The sequence below is a fragment of the Solanum dulcamara genome, chromosome 7, assembly GCF_947179165.1.
Source record: "Solanum dulcamara chromosome 7, daSolDulc1.2, whole genome shotgun sequence".
Classification (NCBI taxonomy): domain Eukaryota; kingdom Viridiplantae; phylum Streptophyta; class Magnoliopsida; order Solanales; family Solanaceae; genus Solanum; species Solanum dulcamara.
The window spans coordinates 9,056,947-9,070,242 of NC_077243.1; the positions used below are offsets into that span (position 1 = coordinate 9,056,947).

Genomic DNA, 13,296 nt, shown 5'->3' on the forward strand with positions numbered 1-13,296 from the left:
CTGCACACAAATTTTAAATTTTTAGATGAGATGCATATATAATTCAAATTCTAAAAGAAAAGAAATATGTTTATGTACTTTGAAAAATTAAGAGATAATTTATTGTTTTATATTTATTTTATCCTTATTATCAAATACTATTTTCTCCATTTCAAATTTTTAATTAAATTGTCTGATTTTAATTTGATATGAAATTTAATCTTATGTTCTTAAAATATCGAGTGAAAAATTAAAATTAAAAATTTATGATAGGCATTTTTTTATGAGACACTAAAAAGGTAAAACAAGATAAATAAATTGATATAATAATTAATTAGGAATAATATAATAATGAGGGCTTGTGAAAAATCAACAGAAATATGGACGGACAGAGTAATTCTGACAAATTAATTTGAGTAGTGTATGGACCCGTGGCAGCCAGAGTAAACACTCAACCAGAAAACCTCAAAGTAGTAGTGAAGAACTTCACTCATCAACCAAAAGAAGAAAAAAACAGTAAATGGATTTAGACCCAGATTACAATCCCAGTTTCAAGGCCAAAATCAACACCAGATGGGTGGCCACAGTCGCTAGTATATGGATCCAATGTACCAGCGGTTCACTCTACACATTCGCCATTTATTCTTCTCTTCTCAAATCCACCCAAGGATACGATCAAGCCTCCCTAGATGTCGTCTCCGTCTTCAAGGATCTCGGCGCAAATTTCGGCATACTTTCCGGCTTACTCTACTCATCAGTCACCGGCTCCCGCCGCCGCCGTTGTTGTGGGCCATGGGTGGTGCTGCTTGCTGGAGCTATTCAGTGCTTTGCTGGGTATTATCTTATGTGGTTGACCGTTGTCGGGATTCTGCCTAAACCCCCTTTATTGGTTATGTGCCTCTACATGCTTTTAGCTGCTCATGCTATGACTTTCTTCAATACGGCCAACGTTGTCACTGCTGTGCACAATTTCCCTAATTATAGAGGCACCATTGTTGGCATCATGAAGGTTTGTTTCTCAATCCGTCTAATTGCGTTACTCTTCAGAAATTTTTGACAAATTATAAAATCTGACTTTTTATTTAAGTTGCAAGCTTTATCATCGATTTCAATTTTATGGTTATTCAAGTTGCAAGCTTAGAAATGATCACATTCAATGAAGATTGAAAGTAGCAAACATACATCGGATAAAACTAGAAATGATAACATGCTACAAAGAGTGCAAGTAGCACATGTAGATGATAAAGTGAGAAGATGGCCTGTGATTATTTGGTCATTTCTTTAGTGGACCTTCATATGTATTGTTTATAGATGCTATGATGACTAGAAGTGGTAGTGAGATTGGTTAAATGGATGAGCTACACCTAAAATAATATGGAAGACGTTGTCACAAAAGACCTATAATATTTCTAAATCAATGTAAATTTAACTTATCACAGAACAAATGGAAGCAAATGATTTATTCAGGTGATATCAATTAGTTCTTATTGGGACTTGGTTTTTGTTGGTGCTATTACGCTTACATTAGGTTCTCTGTTTGTTAAGATTCTCTTAAGTCATTTTGTTCTGGTTAGAGACTGTATGTCTATGTAAGGATAAGTGTGAGGAAAACCTAGTTTTAGAGAACTCTTATCTTTCCTTAAAATATAAATTATTAGAAATATGAAATGTGCCTAGATAAAGCAAAATGGATATTGATGATTCATAGTTGACCTCAGCTAGGTATAGATTGAGGCATAGTCGATCAAATGATATTGTAGATGGTTATTTCTTTGACCTCCAAAAAATTAACTAAAGATGGCGACTAAGTCGTTCAAAGTTAATTGTATCTTCTCCTCTTCATAATATAGAAGGAATGCCAATTCCTTTGATTTCAGCACCAAGTCTCAAAGTAAAATTGAAAGACCACAGATATCAAAGAGTAGAGTCGGAATCTCAGAAGGCTTGTGGTGCTAATCTTGTTTGTGGTATATTGCTTTCAATTTATCTATCTTCTCTTGTCCCCTACATTGATATTTGATTTATTTTCCATAATTCTATGCAGGGTTTCCTCGGGTTGAGTGGAGCAATATTAATTCAAGTATATCAGACATTCTTTAGAAACAGGCCCACTGCATATCTTCTGTTATTGGCATTGTTGCCTCCTATTTCTACTCTGTTACTTATGTCGTTCGTAACAATCTCGCAAACAAATGAAGATGATGAGAAGAAGCATCTTAATGGTTTCTCATTGATTGCTTTGGTACTGGCTTCTTATCTCATGGCTGAAATCATTGTGGGAAACGTCTTCTCTTTACAACTGTCTGTTCGCATCATTACTTTTACTATACTCATTTTCTTGCTGCTTTCCCCGATCTCTGTTGCAATAAGTGCCCACAAGGAAAAGTCTTATAGAATAATTAAATACTTACTCGAGCAAAACTCACTGGAGGATGAGCAATATAGATCTCAGGCACATTTTGTGGACATGGGGCAAAGTCATGATAACTATGATGAGTTGCCTGCTGGTGCTGATCAAGAGAGAGATATGAATGAGAGGAGGACTCCAGAATGGGGGGAAAACATGAATCTTTTTCAGGCAATGTGCACCACTGGTTTTTGGTTTTTGTTTGTCACCACTGCATGTGGAATGGGCACAGGGCTGGCCACAGTTAATAATATTAGCCAGATAGGAGCGTCACTTGGTTACACAATCTTAGAGACAAATACTTTAGTTTCTCTATGGAGTATCTGGAATTTCCTTGGTCGCTTTGGAGCTGGTTGTATTTCAGATTATTTCTTGCACTCTCTAGGTTGGTCAAGGCCATTATTTATTGTTGTTACTCTGGCTAGTATGACTGTTGGCCATGCTGTGATAGCATCTGGTCTGCCTGGTACTTTGTATGCCGGCTCTGTTATAGTTGGCATTTGTTATGGATCACAATGGTCACTAATGCCCACAATTGCATCTGAGATATTTGGTGCAGGGCATCTGGGCACAATATTTAACACCATAACCATAGCAGGTCCTGTAGGATCTTATATACTGTCTGTTTGGGTAGTCGGATACCTCTACGATAAGGAAGCATCAGATGAAGGGAACATGTGTACTGGAACTCACTGCTTCATGTTATCCTTCTTTATCATGGCAGCTTCCACTTTCTTTGGGGCTCTTGTGGCCTTGGCTTTGTTCTTTCGGACAAGAAACTTCTACAATAATGTTGTTTGCAGAAGAGGTGCTAATACCATTACTGGTTAGTTCTCATTGATAAAAACAATCCAGGAGGATAGCAGTTGAATGCCCTTAGCAACAGCTCCTTGTAACATAGTGTACAATACAATTTGGTTGGTACGTTGCCTGACTACCCGACTTTGTAGCTTATGATATGATTTATGAACCTGTATCAGTATGAATATGAAGTTTGGACCACCAAGGACACTATAAGTTTGAGAATCAGATGCTGGAGGAGGAACATTTTTCTCAAGTATACTCCATGGCGCTTCTCTGGTTAAGGTACACATTAAGGAGATACGCAGGTATGAGGCCTACAACACTTGAGATCAGATAGATAGTAATGTGGAATTCAGTTGACAATTTTGAACAATATGTTGTAAACTGAACTCGATGGTACTCTACAAGTTGTGACACGTGATATTAAGAGTGGAAATTGGATGCAATTACCATGTGAATGTCTTACGTATGGTATGAGTCAAAAATGCATTTCGAACTTAAAAAGCTAAGGAACCGCAGAGCTTATTTTGCAGGGAATAAGACCTTATCTAAATGAGTTAAAGATGGAAAGTGAAAGTGACATCAATTTAGTCCTCCCAATACAACGTAAGATACATAAAATTGATTGAAAAGAATCAGGAAAAGTCATGTCCCCAATATATATAACTCCGATTGCGAAATTCTTTTCCAGTCAATTTTGTTAGAGAGTACACTCAATACGATTCACACTGGTTACATTCTTTAATTTTCCATTAAAAGCAAAAATAAAAATGATGAAAGAAAAAAACAGAATAAGGAAATAGCATGAAACGCCAGAGATATTTTGATGTATATATAACTGCACATAAAGATGATTTGTCCTTGAATGACCATTAACATTCTTTTAGTGGTAGTATAATAATCAGCCTGGAGAAATATATGGTTAACCAAAGTAAATGTAGAGATAATAAATTGCATGAAACAAGTCTCTTACGCATCGTATATTTGGCACTAATTTTTGATGGAAAATATGTATCAAGATAAAATTGAAATATCTGTTATAACAAGTGTTAATTACATGCGGCAAGTCAAGATATAAGTAGTATTGATCAAAACCCATTAATTCTTGGCTTGAAGTCTACAAAACATTGGTTGAAGCTAAAAACTAATCAAGATATACTACTTCATCAACTTAATTTTGTGTTTGGACGATGAAGAAACAGAGGACAGTATATTGTGAATTAAAAAGTTTCTAAGTTAACCTAAATGCAAAGAAGAGAATGTGTGATCAATTGTTTCAAGCAGTGTAAAACTCTTATTATAGACTTTGAGGGAAGCCTAGTTTGTGTAGAACTAGGAATCTCAGGTTTCCGAAACAAAATTGTAACCTATGAAGCAAGTAATAATTAGGCAATTTTGTGGCCTTATCAACTGTAGAATGGAAGAGTAAAATTTTCTAACTAATGGATTTCAAATAAAATTTCCATAATTAATTATTACTACTTTCTTTTCGGTAATAAAAGGATAGAAATATTTATATAGAGTTAAAAAATTAATTATAACAAAAAAACATGTTATCGAACTGTGAGAAAAGACTCATCTATGCCATCAGTTAAAAATTTGGTTCATTTATGTCATTTTCGTTTGAGAAAAGGCTCATTCATGCCATTACTTGTTAACTTAAATGGCATAGATGAGTCAAACTTTTAACGAATGGCATAACTGAGACTTTTCTCATAGTTCGATGACATATTTGAACCTTTTACATTTTAAATAATAATTTAGTTAATGACGTGGTCGAATCATAGTTGATCACGTGTACAAAATAGTTTTGCAAAATGGAAAATATTTTTAGTTTACAAATAATGGCATGGATGAGCCTTTTCTCAAACGGAAATGACATAAATTAACCAAACTTTTAACAGATAACATAGATGAGCCTTTTCTCAAAGTTTCATAGCATATTTGAGCTTTTTCCCATTAATTTATAATATGTACTTCTAGTCATATTATGTGAATTGTTGAGATTTATTTTCCCTATATTTTTCCTTCGTTTTAGTGAGATTCTTTATTACTTTTACATTTTCTAGTAAAATAATTTAGAAATAATGAAAAGAGTATTAGGGAAAAGTAAGCAGTAGCATCTAATTTATGTCCTTATATGCTTTCCTTAAAGAGTGGGACATATTCCAACAATTCACTTAATATGAACCAGAGAGAGTACATAATTAGTTTGTTGGTAATTATGCTTAATGGGTCTTGGTTAAAGACTTGCTTAGTTGCTTGAGCTTATTTAATTGGGTAACATAAAAGAAATCTCATTAGTTTAGGAGTTAATTACTTAGAGTCACTCTAGTTTGCAATATTATGAATTTTATCAGATTTTGGACTTCGGATACATGTATCTAGTGCGTCCAGATACATGTATCAAAATAATGTGTAATTTGTTCTAGATACACTGTATCCAATTGAATTCGCATGTATCTGAATCTCTCACTCGCCTCTCTCCCTATATCTGGTATTCCAGATATATGTATCTAGTATGGTTCGCATGTATTTGAGATATATAGACTATCTCGCTCGCCTCACTCATATTCCGCTCGCTTCTCTCCTTCTCTCGCTCGTCTCTCTCCCAATTTTAGTGTATTTGGTAGCAAAAAAACATGTATCTAGGTATATTTGACTTGAAATCTTGTATGGAGTTATTAATTAGTGAGACAATATATAATTATTTCAAACTATAGAAATAATTAGTAAATATAATAGGAATATTTGTCTAATTACATAGCTTTCCTATTTAATTATGTTGTACCTGTGTGTAGATAGCTTCAGTTTCTTGCGGTTAGTTGAAAAGCTACAATGACGAGTCCTAACTTTCCATGGCATTATGCAATATTTATAATGTAAAATAGTCAAATACTACAAAACGCATTTTGAACGCATAGTCAAAAAGGAATCAAAACAAGTTTTGAACGCGTAGTGAAAAAGCGAGGTGCAATAAGCGGATTTTACGTGTTTCTAGTTTCCTATAAATAGAGGGCCTCTTACCCTCATTTAGATCATCCCCACAAAAAATTACAATCCAAAAGAGTAAGAACATAAAGAGAGTTATACACCAAGATAAATATTGTAGTCTTAAGTGTCCTCTTTAGTGAGTTGTTTCTTTTATAAGAAAGAATTGTTAATTGTTGTTTTCTCCTTGTATTTGAGAGCAATATACTCTCATATTATCATAGTAAAATCCTTCTATCCCGTGGTTTTTTCCCTCTATCTATTTGAAGGGTTTCCACGTAAAATTCTCGTGTTCAATTTATTTTCATTATTTATTATTATATCAAACTTTAGTTACGATGTTTCCTCCTCCGACATATAATCTACGTATCAGTACTGAATTCCTTCACCTATAATAGAGTTTAGATCCCAAGAAAGTTTTTGAATAAAACATGATGAAACAAATGAGGTCATTCAACTACAGGTGGATGGCATATCTGCAAAGTATCTTCATATGCCACTCAAATATCAAAAATAATTTTAATGAAATTATACTAGGTATGTTCTGAATTATCAAAAAAAAGAAAAACGTTGTACGTACTATGATTGTGACTGCAGCCCCCTTATCTTACCTGCAATTATTGGCTAGCTTGAGGCTGAGGCATCAAACAGATGGCTGCTTAATTAGACCACCCACTCCAAATATCTGAGCCTAGCGTTTAGGAAGATATTTCCATTCTCCAGTAACAACATACAAGGTAAAGCACAAAACGAAACAAAATGGCATTGGCCCCGCAGAAGCTGAAAGGTAAAGTGGCCATAGTAACGGGTGGTGCCAGCGGAATTGGGGAAGCAACAGTACGCCTTTTTGCCCAACATGGCGCACGTGCAGTCGTCATCGCTGACATCCAAGATGAGAAGGGTAGAGGAGTAGCGCAATCCATCCCATTACAGATTTGCAGCTACGTGCAATGCGACGTGAGTGATGAAAATCAAGTAAAAGCGATGGTGGATTGGACGGTTCAGAAATACGGTCAGCTCGACATCATGTTCAGTAACGCAGGAATCGTTGGCAATTCGGGTCAAAAGGTACTCGATCTGGATCTTTCCGAATTCGACCGGGTGATAAATGTCAACGCTCGAGGCATGGCGGCGTGTGTGAAGCACGCAGCTCGAGCCATGGTGGAGAAGCGTGTTAGAGGGAGCATAATTTGTACAGGCAGTATTGCGGCAAGCAGGGGAGGACACTGGCGGACTGATTACATAATGTCGAAACACGCTGTGTTAGGACTAGTGAGATCAGCTTCTAGGCAATTGGGTGAGTACGGAATAAGAGTGAATAGTATTTCACCATCGGCAGTGATGACGCCATTGATGATCAGTGCGGAAGCGGAGGCATCACTGAAGGTTCTGAAAATGTATGGGCCGCTGACTAGTTTGAAGGGTATTACACTGACGGTGAAGCACTTGGCGGATGCAGCTCTGTTTCTAGCTTCCGATGATTCTGTTTTTGTGAGTGGACATGATTTGTCGGTGGATGGTGGCTTGATCAGTCTTCCAGATCCAATGAGTTCATTGTGAAACAGAGAGAACCAATGTAATAGTCTCATTACAGTATTTGCTTATATTCCGGAGATAATGTAACTCTTTTCTTACACTCTTGTTTGAATGGTTGTTACGTTTGTTTCATAATATATTGTATCATATTACCTTGTTATTGTATTAAAATAAATATCGTATTTAAACTAACAATAAAATACAATACATTGGTAACAACCATCCAAAAGATAGAATCTTCATAGCGTGTATTCTCTATTTCAACATTGAATATATCTGAATTGATAATTAAGGTGCAGTGTGCTGGCTATGTAAAATTATCAAAATCTCAACATTTTGATTACATTATTACTTGGCAAATTGCAAGTTACAATTTCAGAAGTAGTGGGCATGTTTGGTATTAATGTAGAATTATTGCTCTGTCACGACTAGTTAGGCCTACGGATCCATGGTCCATAGATTGTGTTAAAGTACAGGTCCAGAAAAGCAAGTGTAAAGTTCTCTAAAAAGTCATGAAACTCTAGAAAACCAAGCAATTAACCTTAACTAATCATTAAAATAACAACAACAATAATATAGCAGTGAAATCTCACAATTGAGGTCTAAGAAGGGTAGAATGTACGCAGACCTTACCACTACCTTGTGGAGGTAGAGAGGTTGTTCCGACTAGGTGTCCCGTTAAAAATTATGGACTATGGAGCACTAAATTTTACTCTGAGAAAATGTTTTTTTTGGGTCTTTTAGATAATTTTAAGGAAAAAATGTCTAAATATTAGGTATTTCAGGAAAATACTAATGTTGGCGTGGTTTGATCCATATACAATTACTACTATTGTCTATTCTTTTGGGCTTAATGCAGTTTTAATGGAGTTGTCATATTTGAGTTGTTATAACTCGTAAACAACAATCATTGATACACTAACTTATGATATTAGAAACAATGTATAAAATTGAACTGGAAATTCCAAGTGTGAAATTGAAATATCTATCATAACAAGTATTAATTAAGTACATGCGGCAACATATATAAGTTTTGAAAATCCATTATTACTTGGCTTGCAGTCTACAAACCATCGGTTGAAACTAAAAACTAATCAAGATTACATGTATAGCTTTCTTCGTAAATTTAATTTCCATATACTGCCCTATGCTTCAACCTTATACCTTATACCCAAAAACGGCGTAAGACAAACATGTTCATCTTTAATTCTCATTGTTGAGCCCCAAGTGTTAATAGCAATGCCTAAGTTGCATGAAATAAGTCTCTTGCGCATCTTAAATTTGGCACTAGCCACTAAGATATGATGGAAAAGATGTATCAAGATAAAACTGAAATACGTATTATAACAAGTACTATTAATTACATACTTGCAGTCTACAAAACATTGGTTGAAACTAAAAACTGCATATATAGTGGGTAGGCTTCTTGGTATTACATAATGTGCTAAGCTTCAACCCTAGCTATATCTAGACTCTAATAATTCCTTGACGTTTAGCCATGGGCTTGTCCTCCTCCTCAATCTCCGGTCTCCAACCATATTTTCTGTGGTGCGCGATTTCTACGTCTCTGGGATCACAAGTGTTAACTTCAATGCCAATAACAATGGGAAGCAGAGGACGGCCGAAATTGGCAGGTTGAGACATCATCCTCCGAGCAAAAGAAGAGACGTCTCCCATGACGGCAGGGATTCACGCCTACACTGCTTAGTATTTCACAAATAATGCTATTATCATCATCACCAATCACAGTGTTACTCGGCAAATAGAAGATTCGACGATAAATGGACCTCGAGGTGGAATCCCCTTCCTCTGGCAAATACTCGAGAAATTCTTGAACCCGAAGTTGGATCATAAAAAATGGAGTCGTAGGAGGGTTGTTCTTCAAGTTGATGCTACTCTAGGGAAGGATAAAATCGTCAGTCCAAAATTGGAACTCATATGTGGTTAGTACATTCTCCATCTTCATCAAATTTTGTGTTTGGACGATGAAAATATATTGTGACTTAGAAAGTTATTAATGAATAGAGAAGGGTGTGTGACGAATTGATGCAGCCGTATAGTGCTTTTATATACTGATCGATTTGTATAGAAATAGGAATCTCACTTTTCCATGTTGTGCAGGATTCGGAAAAGGGTAGCCGACTTGAGAAGCGTAGTTTGTGTAGAAATAGGAATCTCAAATTTCCGAAAAGGAAACTTTTGAAATAAAGGAAAAATTGGTAACTTGAGAAGTAAGCAAGGCAGTTGTATGAAGCAACAGCTCTATTCAAAATATTAATCTGTACGAGGCTACTGTGGTTGGAGAAAAAGAGCCCGTTTGGACAAAACCAACTTAAAGCCCCTTTTTAGCTTTTGGACGTGTTTGTCTAATGTTAACTTTAAATCATAAAGTTCTTAAAGTCAGTCAAAAATGAAAAGTTGGGATTCCTAACTTTTTTTTTCTAAGTGCTTAAAGTCATTTTATTTGACCATGAAAATTACTTTTATTATCTCTTATATTTTAACTAAATTCTCAAACTACCCTTTTTATTCTTTTAACCCTAAAATTCACATCATTTTCCTCATTTAAGCATTTTTATCCAAACACTCAACTGTTTATTTATAAAAATAACTTTTTAGCACTTCAAAGTTCTAAAAACATTTCATACATAAAAGTTATTTTTTTTAAGTCCATCCAAACAGGTTCAAAATAAGGAAATCTTTTTAATTATTACTCCCTCCCTTTCAAAAAGAATAACCTAATTTTACTTACACGGAATTTAAGAAAAGAAAAAACATTTTTCAATAAACAGACTAAAAAAAAACAAATCATTCTATTTGAAACGGAGAGAGTAATTTTTAAATGTGCGGAGGCAACTGTGTTAGAGAAAGAAAAAGAATACTACTTTCAAAAAAATAAATGAATTCTGTTAAGTATCTCTTTTTTTGTGTATGAAAAATAAAACAAAACACTGTTCTACAGTAAAAGTATTGTTGAATATGCTAAAGCCAAAATTTTGAAGATTATTGTTTATCAGGCTAAACAAACACGTTGTTAGATTCACGTTCAACAATTATAATATTTGAATATAGAAATATAAGATGAAACCAATGATATTAATAGGTATCAAAATTTTGGGAAATATTTTTTTCTTGCCAAATTTGAAGAGTACTGTCCAACATGTGTCTCATATTTATCTAAATTATGTACTTGACGAAATGGAGAGAAGGGATAATGAAGGAAGCATAATCACTTAGACTCTCGAACGTCCTCTGATATAAAACCAATGTAGAAAATTTTGTGGTCAAGATATCCGTCACATCTTTGCTCTTCTGTTGAGGACTGAAGAAGCTTTATCAGCAGCTATTTGAAGGATACATTTATACAACTTCATCATGTGGCAGAACAAAGATGCAGTCCCTGTTCTTGATCTCTGACAACGCGGCCATGTTATCACCATTGATGGAACTTTCCTAGACTGGATCAATCAATTAAGACGAATTGTCAGCCATAAAGAAGAAACTTGGTTATTACTTGAATGTAAATTTGCTAGTGATCTTTTGTATGATTGCCATTCACTTTTTAAAAATTATGTGTGACATATATCACAAAAGGTATCCTCTCTATCCACTGCATTAAAGTTCGTTTTCTTGGTCGGCCATTTTGTAAACTTAAAGAGGATGGATATAGGAAGGTGCTTTGCAACTAATGAGGCATTTGATGCTTTTAGAAGAAAACGATGTTACTTCAAAACACAGCTGTTATTGTTTATTTAAATTAGTATATGGCAGATAAGATGTTGAGAAAACTAGAAACAACTTCCTTGTGTGCAGATTCCTATTACATGTGAGCCAAAGTTTTTTCCGCCTGAATGGGCGGGTTTTGCTGTATTATAACAAGAAAATGAAATGTGTCTAAGTTTGGACCCATTCTGATTAAGTTTGGACCCATTCTGATAGTGACGAGTCATGATTTTTATTAAAGGGTTCAAATTATAAAAAAATAAACACTCGAGAAGTCGAAGATTATTCTATATCTTCATAAAACATAATTTTAATTATATATATATATATATATATATAAACAATGTAATTTTTCGTCGAACACGATTCAAATGAACCCCGAGCCCTTAATAACTCCGCCCCTGGTCCCTTGGGTCCAGGGTTGGCTGGCTGCAATAAGCTATGGGATCTGCTTTCTCATTGATTCCAATATATGAACTGACAAATTTGAGGGTACTTCTGCTAATTCAATAATTCCCAAAATTCAACTGATGTTGGGATTAACCTAATCATAATCATTACTTATGCACATGTCAATTTTTCTCTTCCAACAAACAATTTGTTGAATATAAATACACCAGTGCCAAAGTGTTACCTTCAAATTGAGGAAGAACATGGAAAACCCAATTCCACCATCTAATAAAAAATTGCACGGTAAAATCGCCATCATCACTGGAGGAGCAAGCGGAATCGGCGAAGCCACAGCACATCTCTTTGCTCAACATGGAGCTCAGGTAGTAATTGCTGACATCCAAGAAGAAAAGGGTCGATCAGTTGCAGAATCCATCGGGTCCACTCACTGCACTTTCATCAAATGTGACGTCACAGATGAGCAGCAGGTCCAATCCTTGGTAAAATCAACGGTGGAGATTCACGGTCGGGTCGATATCATGTTCAGCAACGCCGGAATTGCCAGCACCGACGGGCACGAACAAGATATTCTAGGGTTCAATCTAAATGTTTTCGACAACCTATTCGCAATCAACGTTCGTGGTTCTGTAGCTTGCGTGAAGCACGCGGCGAAGGCCATGGTGGAGGGTGGGGTAAAAGGAAAAATAATATGCACTGCGAGCACGGTGGCCACGATGGGGGTAACCAGGCAAATTGATTACGCAATGTCGAAACACGCAGTACTAGGATTGGTGAGGTCTGCAAGTAAAGGACTGGGTAAGTATGGTATACGAGTGAACTGTGTTTCTCCAGCAGCAGTGGCAACACCATTGTTAGAGAAATCGATGAAGATGGGTGTAGAGGAGCTAGAGAAAATGTTTGAATCCTTCAATTGCTTGAAAATTGGAGCTCTAAGGGCTTCTCATGTAGCTGATGCTGCCTTGTTTTTAGCGTCAGATGACTCTCAGTTTATCACCGGCCATAATTTGGTCGTCGATGGAGGTTTTCATCCTCCTATCTGATTGTTCTTCGGGCTTCGGCTTGGGCTCTATTGGGGAGTTTCATATCCAGTTAGCTTCGGGCTTAGGTTTGGTTTTCTTTCCAGTGAATTATGGGCTTTGATTTCCTCATGTATCTTTGTTGAATCATGGGCTTGGGTTTGAAAATTTGTTTATATTCCAAAATAAGGCCTCAGCTCATTTATTTAGATCTGCATCATTAAGCTCGTTTATTTTTGTAAACTTTACTTAAATTCCATAGTGAAAAAGCTCAATTACAATGTATCCCTCATTTTTCTTAAATTACCATATTTTCCCTTTTTTTTTCAAATTTCTGATACATTACTCACCTTCCTGATGCATCAGTTTTTGGATGTAAAATAATTAATACTTGTGAGTTATTTATAGATAGTAACGTAATTTAAGTTA

At 35.5% G+C, this 13,296-nt stretch overlaps 3 protein-coding genes across 3 annotated transcripts; all 3 read left to right on the forward strand.

The window, feature by feature from the left end:
- The first annotated feature begins 296 nt into the window (after positions 1-296).
- LOC129894039 (protein NUCLEAR FUSION DEFECTIVE 4-like) lies at positions 297-3,659 on the forward strand. The gene is made up of 2 exons (XM_055969533.1): positions 297-988; positions 2,024-3,659. Exons 1-2 carry the CDS (start codon positions 500-502, stop codon positions 3,215-3,217), a joined length of 1,683 nt encoding a protein of 560 aa, XP_055825508.1. The 5' UTR covers positions 297-499; the 3' UTR covers positions 3,218-3,659.
- A 3,077-nt stretch (positions 3,660-6,736) lies between these two features.
- Positions 6,737-7,869, forward strand: LOC129895031 ((+)-cis,trans-nepetalactol synthase NEPS2-like). The gene has a single exon (XM_055970660.1). It carries the CDS (start codon positions 6,941-6,943, stop codon positions 7,739-7,741), a length of 801 nt encoding a protein of 266 aa, XP_055826635.1. The 5' UTR covers positions 6,737-6,940; the 3' UTR covers positions 7,742-7,869.
- A 3,966-nt stretch (positions 7,870-11,835) lies between these two features.
- On the forward strand, positions 11,836-13,084 carry LOC129894965 (short-chain dehydrogenase reductase 3b-like). Its single transcript, XM_055970567.1, has one exon. The coding sequence runs from the start codon at positions 12,094-12,096 to the stop codon at positions 12,889-12,891; it is 798 nt and encodes a 265-aa protein (XP_055826542.1). The 5' UTR covers positions 11,836-12,093; the 3' UTR covers positions 12,892-13,084.
- The last annotated feature ends 212 nt before the right edge of the window (positions 13,085-13,296 follow it).

Excerpts from the sequence above, each read along its gene's own strand:
- LOC129894039 (XM_055969533.1), top strand. The coding sequence starts at position 500 with ATGGATTTAGACCCAGATTACAATCCCAGTTTCAAGGCCAAAATCAAC. Across the intron at positions 989-2,023 it reads CCATTGTTGGCATCATGAAG|GGTTTCCTCGGGTTGAGTGG; the intron begins GTTTGTTTCTCA and ends AATTCTATGCAG.
- LOC129895031 (XM_055970660.1), top strand. The coding sequence starts at position 6,941 with ATGGCATTGGCCCCGCAGAAGCTGAAAGGTAAAGTGGCCATAGTAACG.
- LOC129894965 (XM_055970567.1), top strand. The coding sequence starts at position 12,094 with ATGGAAAACCCAATTCCACCATCTAATAAAAAATTGCACGGTAAAATC.